At 36.9% G+C, this 12,330-nt stretch overlaps 1 protein-coding gene across 1 annotated transcript; it reads right to left on the reverse strand.

Moving 5' to 3' along the window:
• Window positions 1-147: 147 nt before the first annotated feature.
• On the reverse strand, window positions 148-3,562 carry IRX9-L (Nucleotide-diphospho-sugar transferases superfamily protein). Its single transcript, XM_086244224.1, has 4 exons — window positions 2,398-3,562; window positions 1,181-1,430; window positions 861-1,077; window positions 148-532 (listed from the first exon to the last, which is right to left on the reverse strand). The coding sequence occupies exons 1-3, from the start codon at window positions 3,210-3,212 to the stop codon at window positions 907-909; spliced, it is 1,236 nt and encodes a 411-aa protein (XP_086100350.1). The 5' UTR covers window positions 3,213-3,562; the 3' UTR covers window positions 148-532; window positions 861-906.
• Window positions 3,563-12,330: the final 8,768 nt, after the last annotated feature.

Genomic DNA, 12,330 nt, shown 5'->3' on the forward strand with positions numbered 1-12,330 from the left:
TCCATCACCTTGAATAGTAAAAATGAGGACAAAATGAAACTATAGGGATAAAAATGGACCATTATGTTCCTATATGGAGTAACAGACAAAATGCTAGAGTTGCATTCAGGTGTCAAAATGAGAATAGGAAAACGCCAAGAGCAGAAATGCTTACTTGTAACTGTGAACAGTGAACTATTTTAGGACAAGTTGCCCTTGCTTGATCTTGGTACAAGGCTTACATCACATAGAGTATGTATCCATAACAAACTTACCCCCCACCCTATTTTTGGGGGTTGGGGTACGAACTGTTCTGAATATTAAACAATTTAGAAAACTGAAATCAAGCACCAGAACTCTACAACAAAAACGAAATTTCGTTTCTGTAAAAGAATATCATGCAGGAAAAAAAAAAAATTCTACAAACAAAAACCACAAATTTTTTCTGTTTGTCATTGCCAGCCGAGCTTCTGGGGCTGCTTAGTGATTGATAGTAGCAAATTCAAGCATCATCCATTCAGAGGCAGAGAACCACCAACCAGAAATTCAAGAACTGTCACCAAAAAAAGGAAATGACTGTATCATTTTCTCTACAAGGTTAAAGGTTATTTTGTCACAAAACAACAACTATATTAGAAATGGCCTTCAGGTTCCCTCAACAAATGAGTAAAACTTCCCCTCTGCCAAATTGAGCAATAAACTTTTTAATTGTTTTTCTTTTTTTATTATTATGTAAGAAAAAGTGTAAGGGTGAGCAACACTGTAATATTTTTTTTTTACTTTTTTTTTTTTTTTCAACTCTAGGGGTTGGCCTATATATTTAACATAAAATTTGAAATACAAGAGTTCAAAGTGCTTATACAAATAAAACAATTTCATACCTTTCTCTAGCTATAGGCATCAAAATTGCATGGCTAGTGAGTTCTATCAGTTAACGGGGAGAACAACATCAAGGTTCTTCTGAAGCTGCCAAGCTTTGGGATAAGCAAGACTAGAAGCTTGCAAGTGAAGATGCCAATTCATTACTTTTGAACAACCAGCTGGCATACCTTCCATTTGACTTTCATCTTCCACCAACTGTTCTATAAAAGTGGTCTCCTGGGGATAGAAAGGGAAAAGAGTGTAAGTGCAAGAAGTTACGGTGACACCTGCAAATTGATAATTATGTAGCAACTTTAAGATGATATTATAAGATTCATACTTGGAAACCCTCCTTCACTGTATCTAGTTGTCGAATTGGAACTGAAGTGGGGCGGCGCCATCTCTTTGGATCCCACAATATTGTGCTATTAAAAGCAAATCCTGACATATCAACATGAAACCTACGGAGTCTCTTGCTTTTCTCGTTTGTGTGCCATCCAATTACTTGGCTCCCATTGCATACCGGACCTTCCAATATGGCCTTGTTTTTGCTTTGGGCTAACATAGCAACCGGCCAAGTTCCAAAACGACTTCAAAACAAGTCAAAACATGAATTAGCCAGAGAGAAAAGGTAGGCAGGTAGCATAAAATTCATAATGATGGAAGCTGACATTATGAAAGTCTGTAAACACATTGGAGTTGTAGACTTGGAGAATGAACAAAGGGATGGACATGAACACCAACATTTGACAGTTTATCGAAGCGATGGAAGCAAATTGGTAATTAAGGTTGTATCACTCTCTTCTGTAAAGAAGGATCCAAAGGGGCAACTCTTTAATCTTCCATCTATCTTTCCACCAAGGTGGGGGGCTTAGAGGAAAGTTGTGGGATTTCTGTACTCACCTATTTAGAACATTGTGATAAATGAAACTACACTCACATCTCTCCAGCTGAAGGATAGAATTTAGTAAAAGAAGTCGAAATATGGATGGAAGAAGAAAAAGAGAACACTAGCATGGGCAAAAGTTAATTTATACAAATGATTGAAAGCCAAAAAAAAAAAAAAAACCGAAGGCACTCAACTTTATATGCTCTACTGCTTAAAGGATGGTAGTATTGGTAAAACATACATGTTTGTTTAAAGATGTGAAGAACCTAAGTCAAACAATATGTCTGAAGCTATATGAATATGTAAATCTATCAAGTAATGCAAATTCTAGCCAAACGCAGTTTAGTGAAGGGCTTTGCTTTGAGAAACCAGTCAATCATGCTACAAAAATTTGGACAAATGCTATGCATTCTTATGTATAAAATTTGGACAAATGCTATGCATTCTTATGTATAAAATTTGGGCATAATAGATCACAGAGGTACAGGAAATGTAAAAGGAAGCAGACCCAAGTAGCTCCAATCGTTAAAGTTGTAATTACAGCGAAAAATCAGAACAGATAAGCAAGAAAATCATCATTCTAAAACAAGCACATGAAGCAAACACAAAGACAAACAGAAGTCCAAGTGCTTGAAAATGAGTGAAATGAAGCTTAATTTAGAAGATACCTAATGTCTCTCAAGTTCTCGAACAACTCCAGCGAGTATATATTGTCGTCATCGGCGAAGTAAACAATGGCATCAAGCTTGTGCCGCTCAATGTGCTCCATTGCCGTGTTCCGCTGATACACGCCTCGGTCTTTTGCGCTCGTGGAGTTGTTGCCACACACCAAATGCCTGTACATCACCCCGCTCTTCCTCAAAATCTCGGCGGTTTCCATCGACGCGCCGTTGGTCTCCACCACAATCCAAAGCAACGGCCGAGGTACAAGCCTCAGCAGCTGCCCCAGCCTGTTCAAGAAATAGGCATGCAGTGCGCGGTTGTACGTGGGCGTCACTACCACCAGCTGCTTCCTCGGCGACAAATCTCCACCCTCCACGACGCCGCCGAGGCTCACGTCCACCACGAGATCCTCTCGGCGGCTCTTCGCGACACGATCCGCGCCGTCGTTGTCTAACCGCACGTTGACGTGCGACGGCTTGATGTCGAAGTTGAAGCCTCCGCCGCCGGCGCGAATATCGGCATCGTCATCCACGTGTCCGAACGGCAAGAGGCCGAGCAAGAACCCTATGAAGAAGAAGAGCAAGCACCTGTAGAACCCTCTGCGCCACTGCTGGCCTTTGCGCGGAGCTCGCTGGAAGAGAACTCCGGCGACGAATCGCCGGACGGTGACGGCGGAGAGAAACGCCGAGGCCAAAGGTGATGAGTATTTAGAGCTGGAGAGAAGCTTCTGCGACGGCGATTGTACCGAAAATGGAGACCCGCCGTTCACGTACGGCCGGTCGCGGAAAGCCGGCGATAGAGTTCTCCGGATCGACGCCATTGATCTCCAAAACCCTCAAGCTTCCACTACATGATCGAATCCAAATCCTCCCAAATTCCCCTCAATCAGATTCAAAAGCTCAAATCCCCTTCAAATTTCTTAAAAATTGAACTTCAAAATGAAATTAAAAAAAAATAAAAACTTGGGGAAAAAATCCGGGTCGGACTTTGTATATGGAAATCATATTCGGGTCTGTTGCGGCAGACTCAGTGAGATCGGAATGTATATGTCGGTTTTGAAAAAATTGGGGTTAGAAAGAAGCACTTTGAGCAGAAGCGGAGGTCGGCTTAAGCACTTTCAGCAGCAACGGAGGCGGGTTTGGGTTTGGGGGGTTTTTTACAGCGGAGGGGGTCCGGTGTCGCGTGTTGATTGGGCGACCAGCGAAAAGGTCGATTTTTGTATGTTAAGCTACGCGCTTGTGCTCCAATGGGGAGTCAACACGTGTCCATCCTTGGTCCAAGGTCTACGCTCCTGCTGTATCTTCTTTCCTCAATATGTCGGAGAGAGTAGTGAGAGACGGTGTGGAAAGTAATAATAAATTAATAATCATGTAGTAATTATTACATCAATATGTATTTGGTGTTGATGTTTACTGCTTTATCCGCAGTAATCTACTAGTTTCCTAAATAATTGCTATTCAGTCTCCATCTACTATTCAGATTTGAGACTAATTAATAACGGATTTGTTGCTTTGGATTTTTGTTAATTTTATTTGAGAAGGTGATTTAGCTGCCATACAAAATTACAAACACACAAGAAATCTATGACTTTGATTTTTCTTGATTTGAGGATGTTGGAAAATCTAACTACGTACAATCCATGTAGTGTATCAAGTATTTCCTTTTGTATTAAGAGCAAACTATAACTTACATTCCTGAGACTTGGGGTATTTCACAACCTATACTATATCATTTCAATTTTTTCAATTTAGTACTTAACATTTTAATTTACTTTTAATTGATTATTGTCATCTGTCTAACCACTTAATCAAATGTTAATTGATAATGTGACAATTGCAAGTCTCACATTTATGCTTACATGTAAGGTCGGACAACCTCCTAAAATGCCCCATAGAAAGTGCTTCAACTGTTTGATATGGATTTTGGTTTGAACGACTTCCATATCCCCATGTTGTAGTGATGTGGCATCCCTTGAAGAGAGAGATAAATACGAGAGATGAGAGAAAAAGAGTGAGAGAAGAGAGTGAGCCAATGAGAGAGGAGGATGTCATGTGGTATCACATAAAGGGATATGTAAGTTTTTCTCCAAACTTGATGTACTGAAAATGCATATGAAAAGAGGTCATTTAGCCTTATAGGTTGGCAAAAATGTGGGACCCTCAACTACCACTTCATTAATTAACATATGATTAGACGATTAGACAGATAACAGTAATCAATTGTAAGTAAATCTAAATATACTACTAAATTGAAAAATTGAAACGATAGGGTACAAGTTATAAAAACTCCAAATCTCACGGGTATAAGTTATAATTTGCTCTTAATTTAAATGACTAAATTGGTAATTATTTAGTTTATTGAGTAACACTTAGTCTCCTTTGTCGTATGAAGTTCTATTTTAAATCTCATGGGATACGGTTGATTAATTCAAAAAAATAACTAAATTAAAAGATGTGGTCTTTGATGGTGACTTTAACATTGATTCCACATATGGTAGTCTATATGTGGAAATACAGTGATCGGTAAAACTTAGTATAGCATTATTGTGGTCCAATCAAGGGTTAACTAGCTAGCCCAGATACTCTCTTTTCCACTCGAAAACAAAAGTATAATTGTAAGACTTGAACAAGTCAATAAAGGACCTCTTCAAACCAGAAAGTATATATATATATTAGTCCCAATCAAGGGACTCCAAATCAAGTTCGACATCGTCAAAATGGGCCAAATGGCATTGAAAATTTGAAAAGGCCATCACTAAACAAGCAATGCATTAATCTGAGGCGTATACATTAGTCTAATACATGATAAGTAATTTTATAGGAAATATTTTGTCAGCAAGTCTTATTGAGTAAAAACGCTTTTTATATAAATAGTTTTAAACAAACTCTGAAAATACTACTGCATTATTCGCGAGTGAGATTTAAGCATAGCTGCTTAGCCTTGGTTAATCAGAAATACAGGCCGTGTATGTTAAGTATGTGAGTGTGAGTAAGGTTTGTGGGTTATGTCAATGGCTATAAATGAGACAATTTTTCTTTTCTTGTCTTTTCATTTTCCACCCCTTTTTGGCTCCTTTGTTTTACTTGCGTTTTCAGCACCGTTTTAAACATGGAATTAGCTAGTTAGGCAGTGTGAACATTAGAATCGTTTGGCGTTAAAGCAACTAGTTATCACTATATCAGAAGCACTGCACAATCAGTTGCCAATCTAGCTAGCTAGCTAACTCTAGTAGTCTAATTCACAATGATCATTGCAATATTTAGCTATAAAATAAAATGATTTTTTATCACTGTGCATAATTGCATATATGCTAGTATACGTTTGATTCTGTCCATTATTATCAATTATTATGTGATGGAATCCAGAGCCTCCAACATTATTATCAATTATATGTGTGTTGCATGTTTTTTGTTGTTTGGTTATAATATCTTTTTGTAGCCCAAAAAACAGAGGGTGCAAGATCATTAATTAGTCAAGGTTGTCCAAAAAACAAAGAACCAAAAAGGTCATTGGTGAAGCGATGAGGAATATTGTCATTAATGGACCAAACTGACACTGGAGTTTGCTGATCCAAGTGCTATATATATATCTCATGTATTACCTGCTGGCAATAAGAATAGACCTCTTAAGATAATGGTCTGTGCATGCTAGAATGGAAGGGTGGGTTATTGAACATGTAAGTGGCCTAGTAGGAATGTAAGATGAACAATTGAAGAGTTGCATTGCTGAATAGAATGAAGAGTGTGCGTGAGTGGGAGGGACATGAAATAACAGAAACTTGGACCTCAAGATTCCACAGCTATATACATATGAAAGCTTAAGCCATTCCAAGGTATATATGCAATCTTCTGGATTTCTACTTGCAAACATATCAAACACTTGCTCATTTAGGTATCAATATCTTCTGAATCCAATCTATCATTTTGTTCGCTGATTCATTTTTGTGGAGATTTTGACATCAACAATATTTTTAGATAAGCGTTCGAAATTTTTGCTTTGAGCGTTGAAACGCTCAAGCCAAACATTTGACGAGTGTTCAGCACTCAACACCAAAACTTAAAAATGGGCCAGCTTAACCATATTTTGAGTGCATGTCTTTTCAATGTAGTTACTCATTTGGCCTTACTTAAAAAAACCTATGTCCTTAATACTACTATATTAAATATTGATTAATCCTATGCATCAGGCCTGGATTGGGCCACAAAATTCTACCAGGCGTAGCCCAGCTCTATGGGCTAAATTCTTAACCTTTGTCCTATTTTTAATTGGACCAGGTCGAGTGCACTAACCGGCCACTTGGCCTGTGAACATCGTTATTTTTATTTTGGACTTTTTGGACAAAAATATCCCTAATTTCACAATTCACACATATTTTGATAAACTTATCTTCCACGTACCCTTCTTCAGGTTACTTGGTGTACTTGCTTGAGTAAATTAAATTCTCTTCCTACAAAATTATTTCAACCAAGTTTGTTTTAGTTATGTACTCAAGCAAGTACTCCAAGTAACCTGCTATTTGAAGTATATCTTTAGCGTCCATACGAAATGGTTTATTAATTGTCTTGTGGAGACCAACGACCACAACTATGCTAATTAAATCAAGAATTTTGAGAAGTGGGAGCTTATAAGTTATAATTCTAGGGCTAAAACACACTCTAACACCTGTTGTGAGAGTTCGATTTTCGTCGTCGCCCTCATCCCCAGACTTTAGGCTTTAAATTCGAAGATTTTATGAGGATAAAATTGATTTTAGAGATAGCAGTACTGTTTTTGTGTGCTTCAATTGTCTATTAATTATAACTGGATTTGGATCTTCTAATTGTTTTTCTCTACTTGTTTCGACTTAACTTTAAATCTTAGTCACGTATTTACAAAAATGTTGCAATATATTTATTCCTACACCAAGAGGCCCAACTCAATCCCATATATTGTTCACTAAACAAACAAAAAGGGTACGTAATTTTCATAATTATGATGATTGGAGATCGAACGTACGTGCATTCCTCTTGTTATTGAACCGTGACCATATGTATATATAGTATTCATAGATATTTATGTCCTTGGCTTCTACCATTCAAACTTCCAATGTGGGAACACCACTACTGCCAATGGGGCATGCTTGCGTGTTACAATTAACTAAGACTGATATGCATGTTCAAGGCTCAAATCCATGTCATTGTCTAAGTTGTGCATGCCCGATTGTTAGCGTTTTTGAACACACATACTCACATATATTTATGACAACGTTTTGTTCTTTGACTCATGCACTATAGCTAGCTTCTTAGGGTCATCATAATTCTTCTTCATCATCATCATCAGGATAATGCCTAGTGTAATTTCTCTATCATGGACTTTGACCCTAGAAAACCCTCCAATTGCAAACAAACAATGTTTTAGTATATTTTTTTTCCTCTACTCCATAGAGTTCATAGCTTCTTGGACTTCTTTTCCACCTCCCTCTTTCCTCTTTCTCTCTCTCTCTCTCTCATTAGTTGGTTGTTCAAATAAGAATATATTATCTCACATAAAGGTCCATATTAAAACTCATTTATTTATAAGAATAAGGAACTATCATGCATGTTATGTGTCACATCCCAACAAAAAGTTTGAAAAAGTTGATTTCCACCTCCCTCTTTCCTCGCTCTCTCATTTAGACATTTACAATTGCTCTCAACGTACTCTTAAGAATATACCAATTTATTTGAAGACCCAACTAGCCTCATAGTCAAACCACAAATAAAATTTAATTGCATGCGTCAAAACACAATGTATCGAATTGTCTAAAACAAATGTCAACCCCACTACTAAGTTGGAGAAGTGGTAGCTATTATTTGCTTCCCTTTCACTTCAGATCAAAGAAGCATTACCATGAAGCCTAGTTTTCCTCTCTCTCTCTCTCTCTCTCTCTCTCTCTCTCTCTCTCTCTCTCTCTCTCTCTCTCTCTCTCTCTCTCTCTCTCTCTCTCTCTGTGCTTTTTGCATCCCCTATCATCCACGTGTTTTGCATAAAAGCCTCATTCCATAAATATATTTAGAAATATGTAAGTTGTTCTCTCTCTTTGGCTGCCTCTTTGCTTTTCACTTGTGGCAAAGTTAAAGTGCGTGGCTCATCTAAATTCTATCACGACGTACCAGTACTTCTTATCCCTCACACCGTTTTGTAGATTGACGTCATTATATATAAAACTACACAAAGTGGGTCCGAACCAAGAATTTTTTTGGGGGTTATTGAAAACATCCAAAATGATAGGTCGGTTCTTAAATAGGGCTAGCAACTGAAAACATCATCATCTTCTCCATAAGAGACAAAGAGAAACCCTTAAAATTTTCAAACTTCCAATGGAGTCCTGTAGCTCACAATATTTGCCCTATAAATGACCACATTTGTGCCCTTTATGTGGTACCATACCCCACTACAATAAAAGCCCTAGAACTTGTAGGTCCATTAGTGGATGTGCCACAGTGCCAGTACTGAAAATTGAAAAAATATAAAACAAAATAAATAAAAAGTGGTCCATGCATATATGCAGGGCACCATGCAGGGGACCCCTTTGGAAAGGCATTACGGCAGTGCAGTGAGTGTGTCCTTGCGAATGACACACGATTGGCATCTTTGAATGTTGCATGATCTGATTGTTTTTTTATAATAGTAGGTTTAGACTTTAGAGTAGTAGTATTTCTGGTCAGCACGGCATGGTGTGATGGTAGTCTGTCAATAAAGCTTAGGCTTATTTATACCATTGCCCCTGTAAGATACACTTTTTTTTACTTTGTCCCCTGAAACTTAAATCTTCTCAGTTTGCCACCTGAACTTCACAAAGTTATTGCAAAAGACCCTATGCCGTTAACTCTGTCAATTTTTCCGTTAAAATAGCTGACGTGACACCTATATGGCATGAGTGAGACCCTTTTTTAGTTATGTAAAATCCATGTGGACAAAAAAAATAATTTTTAAACTAAAAATAATAAGATCCATGTCAATTTTTTATAATTTTGCTTGTCTACATGGATCTTACATAACTAAAAAAAGGTCTCACTCATGCCATATAAGTGCCATGTCAGCTATTTTAACGGAAAAATTGACAGAGTTAACGGTATAGGGTCTTTTGCAACAACTTTGCGAAGTTCAGGTGGCAAACTGAGAGGATTTAAGTTTCAGGGGACAAAGTGAAAAAAAGTGCATCTTACAGAGGGCAATGGTATGAATAAGCCTAAAGCTTACACACACACACTACATTATATAGCCGTATTTATATAGGGTTAAGTGCATGGGTGGGCCGCCAATGCTATAGCTCCACCCTTTGTATATCATGAACTTTTTCACTTTTCAATATAGTCAGGGATATGATATGACATCCTATATATGTAGCTAGCTAGCCTTTTCTTAATGATAATCAAATGGGTTGTGTTCTTATTCTAGAAATCATGCATTGCCCATTATGCAAGAAGAAACTCTCAAATTAGGGTTATTCTATAATACCAGCCACCTTTCCCTCACGCACACTTTTGAGAACATACAAAACGTACTTATTTCTGTATTGTGGCGTCACTCAATGCACAAATAAGTATGAAAAACCACATACACAATACATAAATAAATATGTGTGATTTCTGCACACGTTTGTGTCACTCAAATTTAAGTAAGATTATATTTTTTTTAATGTGGAATCTTTCTCTCAATAGTGTCTATATTGAAATATGCACGTATGTCTCAAATTTAATTTATTTAGGTATAATTTAATATTTTAGAGTGTTATGACTATCATATAAGATGAGACACATAAAGAGGCCAGTATAATAAAGAAATTAATGGGGGAATTGACATAAGAGACTTGACATTAAGTGAAGTTGATGAACCAAAGACCACAAGAGGCAAAATCCATGGATGATTGGATGATAAGTCTGATGACCATAGCAATGACGTAGAAGTGTAAACTTTGACAAACTAGTGATATATTGTTGTTTTCTTAGATGGTTGGATCTTGGACTGAGTATGCTCGCAGTACCACATGAAGTATTGTCTACATCGATCAAGAGCGGTTTTAACACGTACGAGTCTTGTGTCGATGCAATTTTCTTTTTTTGAAATGTCGATGCAATATTAATTAGGCATATATATATATATGAGATAATGTAGTCATTTAATTCTAACCAATGAAGGAAAGGAAAAGTCTCACATATTTTTTTTTTTTTTAAATTAACTATTGTTTATGACAATATTTGAACTCAAAACCTCCTTCTTCGACAAAAAAGAAAAAAAAAAAAAACTGAATATCATCTACTAAACTAAATAGTTATTGGCCGAAAAAACCTCACATACTTAATACTTCCAATTTTTAACTCTTAAATGAATTTTAAGGATACACTATTTCATATAAGATATAATTTTCTACTATATATATATGATATCGGCTGTAAGTACCATTAAAACTCTCGTCAAATTAATAGATCATAAGAAGCAAAGATACAATGAATGCATACACACACATATATATATTAGTTAAAAGTGGCTGCAGCTATACATATTCACACTAGTACAATGCCAATAGGATAAGAATTAGGATAGAACTAGGTACACCCAAAATTCAATTGTAATCACGAGATTGCAGGCATATTTTTCCAGGTGGAATAGGGTCACCCTTATGAAAGGGGGTCGCATAAGCTATTAACACACCCTTATTTTGTTTGTTTAGGGCACTTTGTCCTACATGAAAAGGGTGTGTCGGGCCTGTCGGCTATGGGAGCTAGCTAGGAATATATCATTTGGTTTATATATCAGTTGGTGAATATATGGTAATGCTGGGTGCATGTTTAACGCAAAATAAAGGCTCATTTCTTTTGTTAGTTTCTTTTCCAAGAGCAGAAGGTCTTCATTCCTGAATACTTGTTATGATAAAAGGCATGCATTATATATGCATGTAGTGGCCAGTGGCCACTAGCCTAGAAAGCCTTTATTAATTCTTAATTTCACTACTCATGCACTGGTCACTATGGAAGAGATAAGGGCCACCAACTACTTTCTCTTTCTGTTTATTGGAGGGGTGGTTTTTGATAAGACATTTATAGGGAAAGGAAAAAGCATAAAATGCATCAATTCCATTCCCAATTTGCCACATTTAGTCGTGCCTAAAGCAATTTCTTTATAATTAAACATGCCATTGCAGTATTGCACTCACATCAAAAAGTAGAGGAATTTGATTTCTTTAATTAATCTTTGTTTCCCAACTTTTTGGTCCCTTTTTTATTTTCTTGTTCAATTAATTTTCTTGGTGCAATGCAACCCTACCACTAATTCACCAATTGGGGCGGTTTGATTTTGCCTTGTTTTTGGGTGTTTTTTAATTTTGTCCATGGAAATGGTTCTTGCGGCACATAGTGTGATGCCATTGGTGGACTACTCAGTCGAGAAAAGTTGCTTCAGATGCCCCACACGTGTTGCGTCCTCAACGGTGACTTACGAAGAAGAATATTAAAATATTTCTGAAGTGACACGTGGGATGAATTAATTTGTTCGATTCCAATTTCCACGTTCATTAATGATGGGCTGGACAATGATGATTTTGATTGATATATCCCAGCAATTGTAAACAGATTCCCTTGGAAAAGAATGATTTTTTTTTTTAAGTGAAAAAGGGTTTAGATGATATCAAGTGTTAATATATTCTATTGTGCACCTCATAAACAACACCATGCATGCTCGATTGTAGATAACACTGGTTTATGGAAGTACAAGTGTACAAACTATATGCAAATGACTTCTTTATAGTTTTAATTTTTGATGATATTGATTTTGATGGTGGTGAAAACTCGTCAAGTTCATCTGACAATACACGCAATGAGGCTAAGAAGATCGGAGAAAATTTAGATGAGATGGTCATCTTACACCAACACGTTGATATATGGTGGGTTAAATATCCATAAAATCATAGCAAATTATAA

The sequence above is a fragment of the Dryas octopetala genome, chromosome 5 (assembly GCF_963921425.1).
Source record: "Dryas octopetala chromosome 5, drDryOcto1.1, whole genome shotgun sequence".
NCBI lineage: Eukaryota > Viridiplantae > Streptophyta > Magnoliopsida > Rosales > Rosaceae > Dryas > Dryas octopetala.